The sequence below is a fragment of the Zootermopsis nevadensis genome, unplaced genomic scaffold (assembly GCF_977971745.1).
Source record: "Zootermopsis nevadensis isolate Lab colony 2312 unplaced genomic scaffold, Znev_1.0 Znev_ptg000028l, whole genome shotgun sequence".
NCBI lineage: Eukaryota > Metazoa > Arthropoda > Insecta > Blattodea > Termopsidae > Zootermopsis > Zootermopsis nevadensis.
The window spans coordinates 18,375,937-18,388,434 of NW_028259160.1; the positions used below are offsets into that span (position 1 = coordinate 18,375,937).

The 12,498-nt window shown below is 38.8% G+C and overlaps 1 protein-coding gene and 1 long non-coding RNA gene across 4 annotated transcripts; one reads left to right on the forward strand and one right to left on the reverse strand.

Annotated features, from left to right (window-relative positions):
- Positions 1-6: 6 nt before the first annotated feature.
- Positions 7-5,672, reverse strand: LOC147872377 (uncharacterized). Of its 3 annotated transcripts, XR_015537476.1 has the most exons (4): positions 5,529-5,672; positions 3,505-3,595; positions 2,851-2,953; positions 15-1,012 (listed from the first exon to the last, which is right to left on the reverse strand). It is a non-coding gene; the product is annotated as an uncharacterized LOC147872377 (long non-coding RNA). The 3 variants fall into 3 exon arrangements; XR_015537475.1 differs by having other exon boundaries at positions 7-1,012; positions 2,851-3,595; XR_015537477.1 differs by lacking the exon at positions 2,851-2,953 and having other exon boundaries at positions 133-1,022.
- Positions 5,673-5,905: 233 nt separating this feature from the next.
- On the forward strand, positions 5,906-9,916 carry LOC147872378 (uncharacterized). Its single transcript, XM_087357467.1, has 4 exons — positions 5,906-6,081; positions 7,298-7,932; positions 8,952-9,046; positions 9,248-9,916. Exons 1-4 carry the CDS (start codon positions 6,034-6,036, stop codon positions 9,418-9,420), a joined length of 951 nt encoding a protein of 316 aa, XP_087213593.1. The 5' UTR covers positions 5,906-6,033; the 3' UTR covers positions 9,421-9,916.
- Positions 9,917-12,498: the final 2,582 nt, after the last annotated feature.

A 12,498-nucleotide genomic window follows, 5' to 3' on the forward strand; every position in this document is an offset into this window, starting at 1 on the left:
ACAATCCATCATACCCCTGATGATCCAGGCAGAAAGAATCTGTTAAAAATTGAGTTCCTGTCCAGAAATGACACTGTTTCTTGCCCAAGATAATTCTACCAAGTCAGACACCCTGAAAGCCTCTAGTTGTGAACAATTACAAAATTCGCAATGATGTAGAATTTTGAGGTTATGTCCAAAAAATTTAAAGTAGACAAAGTTAAAATGTTTTCTTAATGTAAACCTCCAATATCTACATATGATAGCCACAACAAATTTTGAGGATTGGCAATCTGTAATAGGAAAGTAGGCTTTATGAGTTCCAGAAAGAATATCTTGTTTTGTCTTTGCATTATTGTAGGTTCTTTAATTACACCAAACTGAAAATGATTTATTATGATAATTATAACAATAACAAGAAATTATTAAACAGCACTAATGATAATTCTGTTACATAATTAACAAACGCAAATATAATAAGTAAAGTAAAGTTTGTCCCACTATACGCCATGTAGGCGTTTGGGGTGAGTGGAGGTATAGCTCCTCTCTTCCTTGACCTCGGCACTAGATGGGGGTGAGTGGTCAGCATCACGCCCCGGCCGGCTTTACCCCCCGGGAAAGGACCCCGGTACCCAATGTAGAGGAGGCTGGGTGGGCCCCAGAGCCGGTCTGGACGCAGACGCTAGAGGAAAAATCCTCTGCCCCCGTTGGGGATCGAACCCCGGTCGTCCAGCCCGTAGCTAGTCACTATACTGACTGAGCTATCCCGGCTCATAACGCAAATATAATACACAACAAATATATGGTATCAGATAAACACTTGGTGCCCAGAACTAGACCAGAAACTCAAAATGATATAAAATCAAAATGTACCTTCCTTTGTGTAATAATGACATTCACAGGGCCTTGGAAGTAGTCACGGGTCGGGAACTGGACCCAGCCTCCAAGAAATCTTGGGCACTGAATTTTACTTCATTAGTATTTGTAAGCTAAATGCTCCTCTTGCAAAGGTTCTTGAGAAACCAGGGAAGCTCTGTAAAGACCTTACAAACAAGATCATATTGGGAGGGCCAGGTAAAACCCTGGATAGAAGAATATCAGCTTTATTGCAGAGAGGGCAGCAACACAAATGTGGGATTTGTCAACCTATTTGAGAGGCATGATACGCTGTGGAAGAATGGAAAGGTTAGAAGCATGAATCTTCAGGTTGATCAGTCCAGATGGAGAGTGACAGGTCTCACATTGGTGTCACTGACACAGCTGCTTTTGTGAGAGAAGACTACATGGTACATGGCCTACAGCTTAACTACTTAGGCAAGAGGAGGCTAACACATCTCACTGCTGAAATAGTAGATGGGAGTCATGTGTCAAATGTTAGCAGTAGTCCTGTTATTAGCCATGCTACAGCCTTACCATTTTTTACCTTAAAATCAAAAGCAGATAGGTATTTAACATATATTCCATGCAATTACATCAATCATCAACCACTACAATGATTGCACCTATTGACCCATTCTGGGATAGTTGCTCAAGGCAACTTGTCCTTATTAGCTTTGTATGGTGCATTTGAGTAGTTAGTGAATGCTTCTGCACAATTTATACTCAATCCTGATTTGTCTGCTAGAGCCATCTAGTAGTGAATCAGGAGAGATTTGGATGAAAAATGGCAGCCAAATTTTTGCTTATGAAACATCTCGTATCATGCCCGTAAGGAACTTTTACATGCCATAAATCTATGACATAGGACCGCCGGCTTTACTTCCCCTCCGAAGGAAGTTGTGCTATGAATTTTTATCACCCACGAACCTTGGGTCCAGTGGCGAGCACGCTAACCATTAGTCCACCGAGGGTAATTACTTTGGTTACAAAGTCATCATCTGTGGCTCTACAACCCAGTGTGCTTCTTGGCCACCTCTTTTTGGAGGTTACATAATCTATTTAGACATTTGGTAGGACTCCTTTCGACGAGCGATCAGCCCATCGCAGGGCCTCCACCTGTCCACAGGACAGCACAACACAGAAAGACGCAAACAAACTTCCATGGGATTCAAATCCATGGTCCCAGTGCCCAAGTGGCACAAGGCCCATGCCTCAGACCACGCGGCCACTGTGACCAGTTATAAATTACACAGTGAAAATGCAGACTTACTAAATTCATTAAATATCTTTCATCAGAATATCAGGGGACTAAGAAACAAGAGTGACAAATTTTTATATTCGTCTGAAATATATGGCATAAATCCCCATATATTGTGTATAAGCAAACATCACATGATAGAACAGGACATGATACATCTCACACTACCTGGCTATTTATTAGGTTCCAAGTATTGTAGATTAGACCTTTAGATGGGAGGTATGTGTATTTTGTAAGGAAACGTCATTGCTTTAACAACATAGAAACTGTATAAGGTGAAGCCTTCGTGGCGAATGAAGTTGGTGAAAGACTGTTGGGCTACAAGCCACGTCAGCAGAGGGAATGGTATATTCACTGTTCAGCCACCTGACGCAGCTTGTAGCCCGAGAGTCTTTCATCAACATAGAGACTTTGTATCACTGTAAAGACCAGAATTGGGATATCTGTGCAATTCGATTAGAAATAAAAACATACTTATAATAAGCTTAAACAGAATTCCATCAGAAGATTTTAATTAATTTCTAAGAAGATTACATGCGACTTTAAAGTGGAGATATCCGTCTTCTGGGTTGTTGCGCTGTGTAGTCTGGTCGATGTTAACCAACGTTTCAGAGGTCATATGGCCTCCGTCATCAGGGCCTGATGACGGAGGCAGTATGACCTCTGAAACGTTGGTTAACATGGACCAGACTACACAGCACAACAACCCAGAAGACGGATATCTTCATACTCACCGCTGTGAGAACCTCAAGTCTTACTACTTTAAAGTATTCGTAAAATCGAGAATCTGACTTCTTAACTTGTGGTGACAAATATAGACTATCTCAATGATAGTAACTGAAAAAAAAATCATTATTAACAACATATAATTTGACATACACTGTAAATTTTTAAACAAGAATTCAAAATGATTTAAGTACAGCAACTGATGATATTTTTGTAAATAGTTTACGATTAAACTCATCTACATTTCCCAAAATAAATGGCCTATCCAACCACAATGCTCAGCTTCTTATACTGCTGCATCACATAAATCACGTAAATAAAAAGGCACAATTTAAACCAGCATTAAAAATATACTTAAATACACACTCCTTTTACTCTGTCGATGAATTTCTAATGTTTACAAGTAAGTCATAATTTATCTATTCTATATAATGGATGGATTTATTTGTAACTTATCTCTACTTTATGTGAACCCTTTGTTTCTATTTTGTGACATTCATATAATAGTATGACTTGTATTTGTATAACATGTATTGCATTATTATGACTTATTCTACATCCTATTGTCATCTGACTAACTTATAGATCCATGGAATGTAATAAAGATGTATGTATGTATGTATGTATGTAATACCATTGAAGGTATTCAACCAGGTACTCACTTATGCTGATGATGTCAATTTGCTGAGGGATGGTGTGGGTATCATAACCAAGAAAGCAGAAACTCTCCTACAGGCTAGCAAAGAAATAGGCCTGGAAGCAAATGTAGACAAAACTAAATACATGGGCATAATACAGAATCAACATCAGTCACAATGGCTGAACATAATTACAAGCAACACATCATTTGAAAATGTTTCAAAATTTAAGTATCTGGGAAAAACAATAACAAACAGAAATTAGATCCATGATGAAATTAAGAGTAGAATACATTCGGGGAATGCTTATTTTATTCAATTCAAAAACTGTTTTCATCTCGTTTGCTATCCCAAACACTGAAGATCAGGATATATAAAACAATAATTTTGCCTGTTGGCTTATATGGTTCTGAAACTTGGTCTCTTACCTTGAAAGAAGAATGTAAATTATAGGTGTTCAGAAACAAGATGCTCAGAAAAATATTTGGACCTAGATGGGATGAAATAAGTGGGGAATTTAGAATATTGTGTAACGAGGAGTTGCATGAATTGTACAGGACACCTAGCATAGTGAGGATAGTGAAATCTAGGAGGTTCCGACAGTCTGGGCAAGAAGCTCACATGAGGGAGGCAAGGGATGCACACAGAATTTTGGCAGGGAATCCTTCTGGAAAGTAACCACTGGGCACACCAAAAAGGAGATGGGATGATAACATCAAGATGGATCTTAGGGAGGTGGGCTGTGAGGATGGCAAATGGATGGAGTTGACTGTGGATCGTGGCCAGTGTTGAACCTGCAGGTTCTCCCACAAGGCAGTTATTTAGTTAGTTAGTTAGTTAGGCATAATAATTATCCAAACAAAACAGCATTTCACACTAAATATTTTAAAATCCTGAATAATGTCATAAAAGCAGCAATACAATACACTTATAGTAAAATCAGGTAAAACCTAAAATAAGAACAACATAGAATATAGTAAAGGGAGACAAGAAAAATACATTTAGCTGAACAGATGGCATCCCTTCTCATAAACAATGAAGAAGTACAGGGCCCAGAAACAGTTACTAATGCCTTCAATCTTCTTCTTTTCTAACAGTTACTGAAAGTCTAAAGTTACATCAAGTGTGGAGTGAAGATGCTATTTTATTTTAAGAGTTGCACTTCCCAACAAAATTTCCTGATAATAAAATGATTCCTGCCACTGTAACTGAGATAAAAGTATAATACATTTTCTCAACCAAAAACTCATCAGGATGTAATGAATTAAGAAGCAGCATTTTGAAAGTTCGTTCAGGTTCAATTAGTCACCCATTGGCCCACATTTGTAAACACTCATGATGCACAAGCATTTTCCCACAACTTCTAAAAAACTCGGTAGAAAAACACTGCGCAAAAGGTGATAAAAACTATTATGACAAACTATACGTTAATTTCACTATTAACTACTTTTTCTACAGTACTTAAGAAGGTTATGTACAGTAGGTTAAACCATCAAAAACCATATTGATCACAGAACAATTTGGTTTCAAGAAAGTTAATTCCACTTAAGATGCAGCATTCAAACTAACAGATGTGTTAAAATCTATTTACCAAAAAAATATATGCAGCAGGAGTATTCCGTGATTTTACACAAGTATTGGAATGTGTAAAACATGATATTTGTATGTCATTCAAGCAACAGCTACAAATTGGTTAAGATCCTACGTAACATAAAAACGGTCGAATTAAAACTGCTGTATATTTGTGGATTTAGTTTAAACAGTTCATGTGAAATATCTATTTATTCTGTGCAAAAAGTTTGAATTTGAATTGTACATATATATTCTACTTCTATGACTTTTCCACACCCTATGATAATCAGACTAAGTGATGGATCCACGAAATATGATGATATGAATGTATGCATGTAAAACCTTCACGACTTTGTCATAGATACCGAACATCGTCGTCGTCCTGCTTGGTGTTCGTGGTTTTCCTCAATCCCTCCAGGAAAATGCCGGGATAATACCTGAAATTAGGCCATGACCCCTTCCGTCCACATACTTACCAATTCATTAATCACTGTCATCCTCTCATTCGATGTTATACAGTCTGAGATACAGACAAGGCGTCTTTAAATAAGCTATAAATAAAGAAAATGTAACGTACATAACCTAAAACAGACAAGAACTTGCGTAATGTCAACGATTTTACAAACCTTCATCTATTTGATTCTTGTATGGTTCCGTCGAGAGATCGAGATTAGTGGCACAGACGATTCAAGACGACTAGCGACATCTTTCGTGTGTAGTGAATGCACATGTTAAAGTAATTCGACTTGCAGTCAATAGATGTCGCAGCGCCATCGGCCACGGATTATTATTATTATGATTATTATTTGACGTCACGAGTGCGAATGACCATTGTTGCGAAAGACCATTGTTGCGACATCCAACAGTTGTAAATCAATAACTTTAGTTTCCGCAGTTAGCAAAGTGAAGTGAAGAGTGTTAGTTCGAAGCTGTTCATTTATATAGCAAATTCAAGAAGGAATTATATTTAATCCAACCATCATGTCAGAAGCAGTACACAGTTGTTTCAGAACACTCTCTGCAAGACTGGTAAGTTATAAAGAACAAGCGACCATTGGTTTAGTATAATTAACAGAAAATTCAAACTGTTTCAACACAAGACAAACCAGAAAGGTAAAATATTTGTGTTCGGATCATGATTCCTAGTAACAAGACTGGAAGGCCGCAAATCCTTACCAAAGCATATTTGCATTCTTAGAACTCATAGTTTACCTAAAGAATGTTAACGTTCAGTTTGTGCGGGACATCCTTCTAGCGGCGTGTTAGTGATAAAGTGCGAGCAGCCTTCGACTGCAGTAACACATTTTGTGGAAATAATAGTTCTGGTGTTCGGATACAAACCGTACAAGACAGGGGAATCATTTTAAATTCCCCTCGCCGTGTGATTTAATTGTTCACGGATTAACACTCGTTTGTCTACAGGTAGAGAGGGACATTTTTAAACAGAGTATTCGTAAGGAAAGTCTACATAAAGTTAGTAACGATAATTTAGTCAGAGTAGTAAATTTTGTAACTTTCAATAATCTAATTGTCAAAAGCATAGAGTCATAGAAGAATAAGAAGAATTGTCAAAAGCACAAATTCCCTCATCGTTATATTCATAAATATACTTGGACATCTGCTGATTGTGTCACACGTAATCAGATCATGTTCTGACAAAAGACAACGCGCTAGTACGTATATTAGATGTCAGATCTTTCAGAGGAGCTGACTGTGATACCGACCATCACCTGGTAGTGGCAAAATTAAGTCAGAAACTTTCAGTAAGTAAACAAGAATGGCTAAAGTTTGATTTAGAAAGATCTGATTTGAAGAAAAAAACTCAGTGATGCAGAATTTAAGGGAAAGTACCAGGTAGAATTATCCAATAGATTTGCGGCTTCAGAAAACTCGGATGACAATCTAAAGAAAGAAATGTTTCTGTGTTAAATATAATTTTTCCATAAGTAGTGCAATTATCTGTGATTTCATTTGGATAAAAATTTTCTTGGATATTATCCATCGTCTAGTAAAATAAAATATGAAACGACCCGTGGTCCAGAGATAGGGATTAGCTCTATCTATTGGGCCCAACTGAGTAGGTACCTGAAGACGGAGATAGAGCCCCATCTCCAAAACGTCGTTTATTATTTTGCTTTACTAGACGATGGATAATATCCAAGACAATTTTTATTCAACTGACTCATCACCATCGTCAAGAACTTTTAGATTTGGTATATCTGTGATTTGCTGTGATGTTTTGTAGGTGGAACATGAGAAGCGTGTTCGAGATCTGCAAGAAGAATTAGCCAGGAAGGATGAGAGACTGCGACATTATGAAGAGGAACTGCTGCGTGCAAGGCGGTTTGAAGCTGAATACGCTGGACCTAGACACAAGGCAATGGAACGAGCTGTAGATTTTAGGGCGAAGGAATGCAACGAAAGGAAACATGAAATGGAATTAGCAGAAATTGTACAGAAATTTAATAACCTGGAGGCGGAAATTGATGCTTTGAAGGAAGTTTGGTCAGAAAGGGAAGCAGAAATGGCGCGGAAAAATCATCAACTCCGATTATACAAACGGGAATTGAAGAGAAGCAGGAATATGGAAAATAAAGTACAGGGCGTGTTCAGACTTCTGAGGAACAAAGAAGGAGAGTTTAACGACCTACAGTCTCAAGTGGCATCGAAAAGTCGATTAATAGAACAACTGGGCGCTGAGCTAAACTCGGCAGAAAGTGAACTGACACGACGTAATGACATAAACATCGAATGTGATAACAAAATTCAAGCTCTGGAGGTTCAACTTCGGTATTATAGAATGAAGAGTGACAGAGTTGAAAGAGACAATCAGCTACTTCGGTGTATTACACGGATGTCAGCCGTCAGCGATCATATCAGGTAATTACTTTCTTTTGTATATAATCTTTGTTTCTCCCACCTTGACAGCGCGATTTGTGGTTACTTAATACGAAACTCCGCCCAGGAATATCGCGATGCCTTGTTTCTGAAACATGTTACAAGTATCGTGATATTAGATTTTACACGCAATGGTCAAAAACAACTTAAATACTTGTGCAGAAGACCTAGGAATCCTCGGTCACTTGCCAAAAGCCAGTTAACGCGAAGTGAAGTGTATCCTTGGCATAACACTTTCGTTCCCATTACGAAATTTTAAGTCGTGAAATATCTCTGAAAATTTGGTAAGATTCCGTTTTGTTTTCACAGTCGAATGCTGTTGGTCTGTTTTGGTTTCATCGTTTGCATACTGACAGAAAAAATGGTGGTTCCGTAAAGTCTCCTAATCGGCTTGTTGATTTAAATTGCACTTCAGAGCCCTGCACATGCAGGATATAATTTATTCATCCAACGTATTGTCCTTTCTCATTGAGAACACCACTGCTTCGTCACAATTGGCACTTTTTATGAAGGACATAAAATGCACCAAACGAAACAATCTTGTAACGATGCCGTGGCTACTGACATTCGAAATTTTATTACTGATATAAACATTGTAAATGATTTAAGTATTAACCCAATGGGGTTAAATCATATTTAATTTGGATTTGTTACCATCTTTGGAACTTTGTACGTTTTATCCATTTCCCAACTTCACTTATACTTTCATATATGGCCGAGGTCTGTCCACTGATTTCTTATGAAATTTTCAAACTCGTAAGTGTTTCATGTTTCTCCCTGTTTCCCTATTTGTGTGAAATACGGCACACCTGTTTTATCGTTGTTATTATTACACTAATGACCCTCGGCGAAGAGTAAAATATATTCCTGCTGCGTAATGGAGTACATTCTTTTGTTACGTTTTCTGTTCTTATTAGATTATGCAACATGAAAAGCGATAAACATATTTCAAGGAACTTATGTTTTTATATTCATTTCCTTCATTTTTGTTTCTTTCACAGTGACGACCCAAATGGTCCACAAGGGGCACACCTGCAACTTAAGAAAACTACTAATACTTTTGCTGCTCGACATGTGAAACAGTATTCCCTGGAAGGTAAGTGGTCAATTTCATGACCTCTCTTGTTGCCTGCTATTAGTTGTAATGCATTAAACTGCTATGGCATGAATTATCTCTTAAAAGACATACAGTAAATTGTTTGATAATAAAACACAATTCCCACAAGTTAATGTATTTCAGAATTAGTGCAACCATTACATGAACAAAGGCAATATAATGTGAATTTGCCATTTGCAGACACTGCCGTTTCTTTTACCGGGGTGCCAAGCAAAGGAAACAGGGAAAGGAAGACAGAAGATCCTGGAAGACCTTGTGCTGGAAAATCTACTCGCTGGACGAAGAAAACAAAAATATGGTTGGTCCAACAATTGAAGAGACAGCAAATTGTGAAGTCGAAGTGCAGCCAGTAGATACAAACCAATTAAGAAGTGTTTTGAATGCAAACATTAATCAGCCTTTTGAATCATTTATCTCCTTCTCCGATATATAACTGCTTTATTTTTTCTATTACTGTTTTTTATTTTTATTTTAATGCTTGCCTATTGGGTAAACTCGGGTCAGATGCACCACATTTTGGAAAAAATTATCATTGAAATCCAGAAGCTGGAATCTTATTTTACAACACAGGATTATGATAACAACAGCAATGCTGAAATCGGAAAAAAAATAATTAAACAGTCATTTGAGAACATTAATAATATTTTTTTCATTTTTAGTCATCTCTCCCGACAGGGGGGTTTAGATGCCCCACTGAGGGAGGGTGAGTTGCCTCACTCATTTTTTCTTGTTTTTTAGAAGAAATTGCTTGCCGCAAGAATTACAACGGTCAGCTCGTGGAGCCATTTGTTACAGTCCACACACTTAATCCAGTCACAATTCTGCTTTGTTGTAGCATAGGGTTCTTCACATTCGGTGCCATATCATGTTTGCTTTCTGATTCTGTCTCAGGTTTTCTTGATTTCTTTTTATAAACACGTCTACTTGGTTTTCCCCTATTATCCGCCCTTTCTTTTTTAATGAAATTCAGACTTTTTTTTTTTTTTTGGAAAAGCATTCCTGTCATGTTAAGAAAGTAGCTGACTGCTTCCGCTTCGAATCCTTCCTCTGAGGAATTTCAGATACTGGAGAAATCTTCAGAAGGATTTTACGTGTTGTATTTACATTTTCATTCACTTCGCGTGTGCCTGATTCGCGGAGTTCTAGCTCCGAACGCTCGCCTGAAGTCGATGGTGTTTGGGGGAGTCTGTTTCGGACTGAAGTTGTCCGGCTTCATTATTAACATGTCATTCAGACATGAAAAATACGTGTTCCGGGATAACTGACGGGTCAGATGGATGTATTCCTGTGGCTTTAAACCCTGATACGCGGTTACCAGTGGTAGCTGATCTTCCCCAAGCTTTAGCAAGGAATTGTCTAAATTGCAGTCTGATTATTTTCCGCTGTCCATTGGACGTGATCCTAGATCGACAAGCTCCGTGGAATTAGTGCTTTAAAAACTTGAAAAAGCTTCTGTCTAGCAGCTGTAAGAAGTGAGCCGAATGCCTGGGCAAACACAAAAGAACAATGTCCTTTCCATTTGGCAAGTCCGGAATGTCAGTGTCACTGACGTGTGAAGAATGTCCATCAATAACGACAAGCACTTTCCCACTAGTTTCCTGGGAAGGAAGTGATCTTTTATCCATGTCATAAATATTTCAGATGTAACATATGCTGACTTCTTCGACATAATAACGGTGGAGCCCGGTGGCGGAACATCTTCAAATTTCTGTTTCTTGTTAACGCCTCCAAAAATGCACACACGATTTAGGAAGCGTCTTTCGGCGTTGCAACAGGCTATAACATATATATTGTTTCTCCCATTTATACGGACGTCAATAAATGAACGTCTGTGGAACCGTTTTTGCGAGGACATACGAGGTGCGATCGGAAAGTTTCTAGACTGTGTCAATAGAGGGCGAACCGGATGTAGTACGAGCTTCTGCCGCTAGGGGGTGCGGCCTACATTCACAGTGAATCAGTGTCCCAGCCGGCATCACCGAATTAGCATTTGTTTCTTAGTTACGAGCGTTTTGGTAGTGCATTACACCGACCCTCCTGCGATTTCGGAATGGCGTGAGCATCAAATTTTGCCACAAACGCCAAAACGGCTACGGAAACCTATGAAATGCTAAAGCAAGCATTTGGGGAGTCCGCAATGGGTCGTGCACAAACTTTTGTGTGGCATTCACGTTTTAAAAATGGCCGAACCTCTGTCGATGATGACGAGCGTTCTGGACGACCATCTTCGAGCACAACGCCCGAAAATGTTACGAAGATTCGGCAGGCCATTCACGAAGATCGACCATCGTCGTACCATCAACGACTTGTGCGACATTGTTGGAATAGGCTATGGGACCTGTCAGCTGATTCTAAAGGAAGAACTCCACATGCGACGCATCGCAGCCAAGTTTGTGCCAAGGCTCCTGTCTGAGGACCAGAAGCAGTTCGGCAGTTTTTGGCCTCAAACACCATGGCCGTCATCCCGCACCCTCCTTATTCGCCGGATTTAGCTCCATGTGACTTCTTCCTCTTCCCAAAGATGAAAATTCAACTAAAGGGAAGGAGATTTGAGACGATAGAAGAGATTCAGGAAGAACCGCAGATGGTGCTTGACAGCCAGAAAAAGAAAGATTTCCAGGGATGCTTCCAGGCTTGGCAGCGGCGCTGGGATCGTTGTGTTCACTCCCAGGGGAACTACTTCGAGGGTGATGGATGAATTTAATACCTGAGATAAGTGTACGGGTTTTTATAGGCGCAGTCTTGAAACTTTCCGATCGCACCTCGTATATTCTATTCTATTATCATATAAGTCAACAACAATCCATCATACCCCTGATGATCCAGGCAGAAAGAATCTGTTAAAAATTGAGTTCCTGTCCAGAAATGACACTGTTTCTTGCCCAAGATAATTCTACCAAGTCAGACACCCTGAAAGCTTCTAGTTGTGAACAATTACAAAATTCGCAATGATGTAGAATTTTGAGGTTATGTCCAAAAAATTTAAAGTAGACAAAGTTAAAATGTTTTCTTAATGTAAACCTCCAATATCTAAATGTGATAGCCACAACAAATTTTGAGGATTGGCAATCTGTAATAGGAAAGTAGGCTTTATGAGTTCCAGAAAGAATATCTTGTTTTGTCTTTGCATTAATGTAGGTTCTTTAATTACACCAAACTGAAAATGATTTATTATGATAATTATAACAATAACAAGAAATTATTAAACAGCACTAATGATAATTCTGTTACATAATTAACAAACGCAAATATAATAAGTAAAGTAAAGTTTGTCCCACTATATGCCATGTAGGCGTTTGGGGTAGTGGAGGTATAGCTCCTCTCTTCCTTGACCTCGGCACTAGATGGGGGTTAGTGGTCAGCATCACGTCCCGGCCGGCTTTACCCCTCGGGAAAGGACACCGGTACCCATTGTAGAGGAGGCTGGGTGG

Excerpts from the sequence above, each read along its gene's own strand:
- LOC147872378 (XM_087357467.1), top strand. The coding sequence starts at position 6,034 with ATGTCAGAAGCAGTACACAGTTGTTTCAGAACACTCTCTGCAAGACTG. Across the intron at positions 6,082-7,297 it reads GAACACTCTCTGCAAGACTG|GTGGAACATGAGAAGCGTGT; the intron begins GTAAGTTATAAA and ends GATGTTTTGTAG. Across the intron at positions 9,047-9,247 it reads GAAACAGTATTCCCTGGAAG|ACACTGCCGTTTCTTTTACC; the intron begins GTAAGTGGTCAA and ends TGCCATTTGCAG.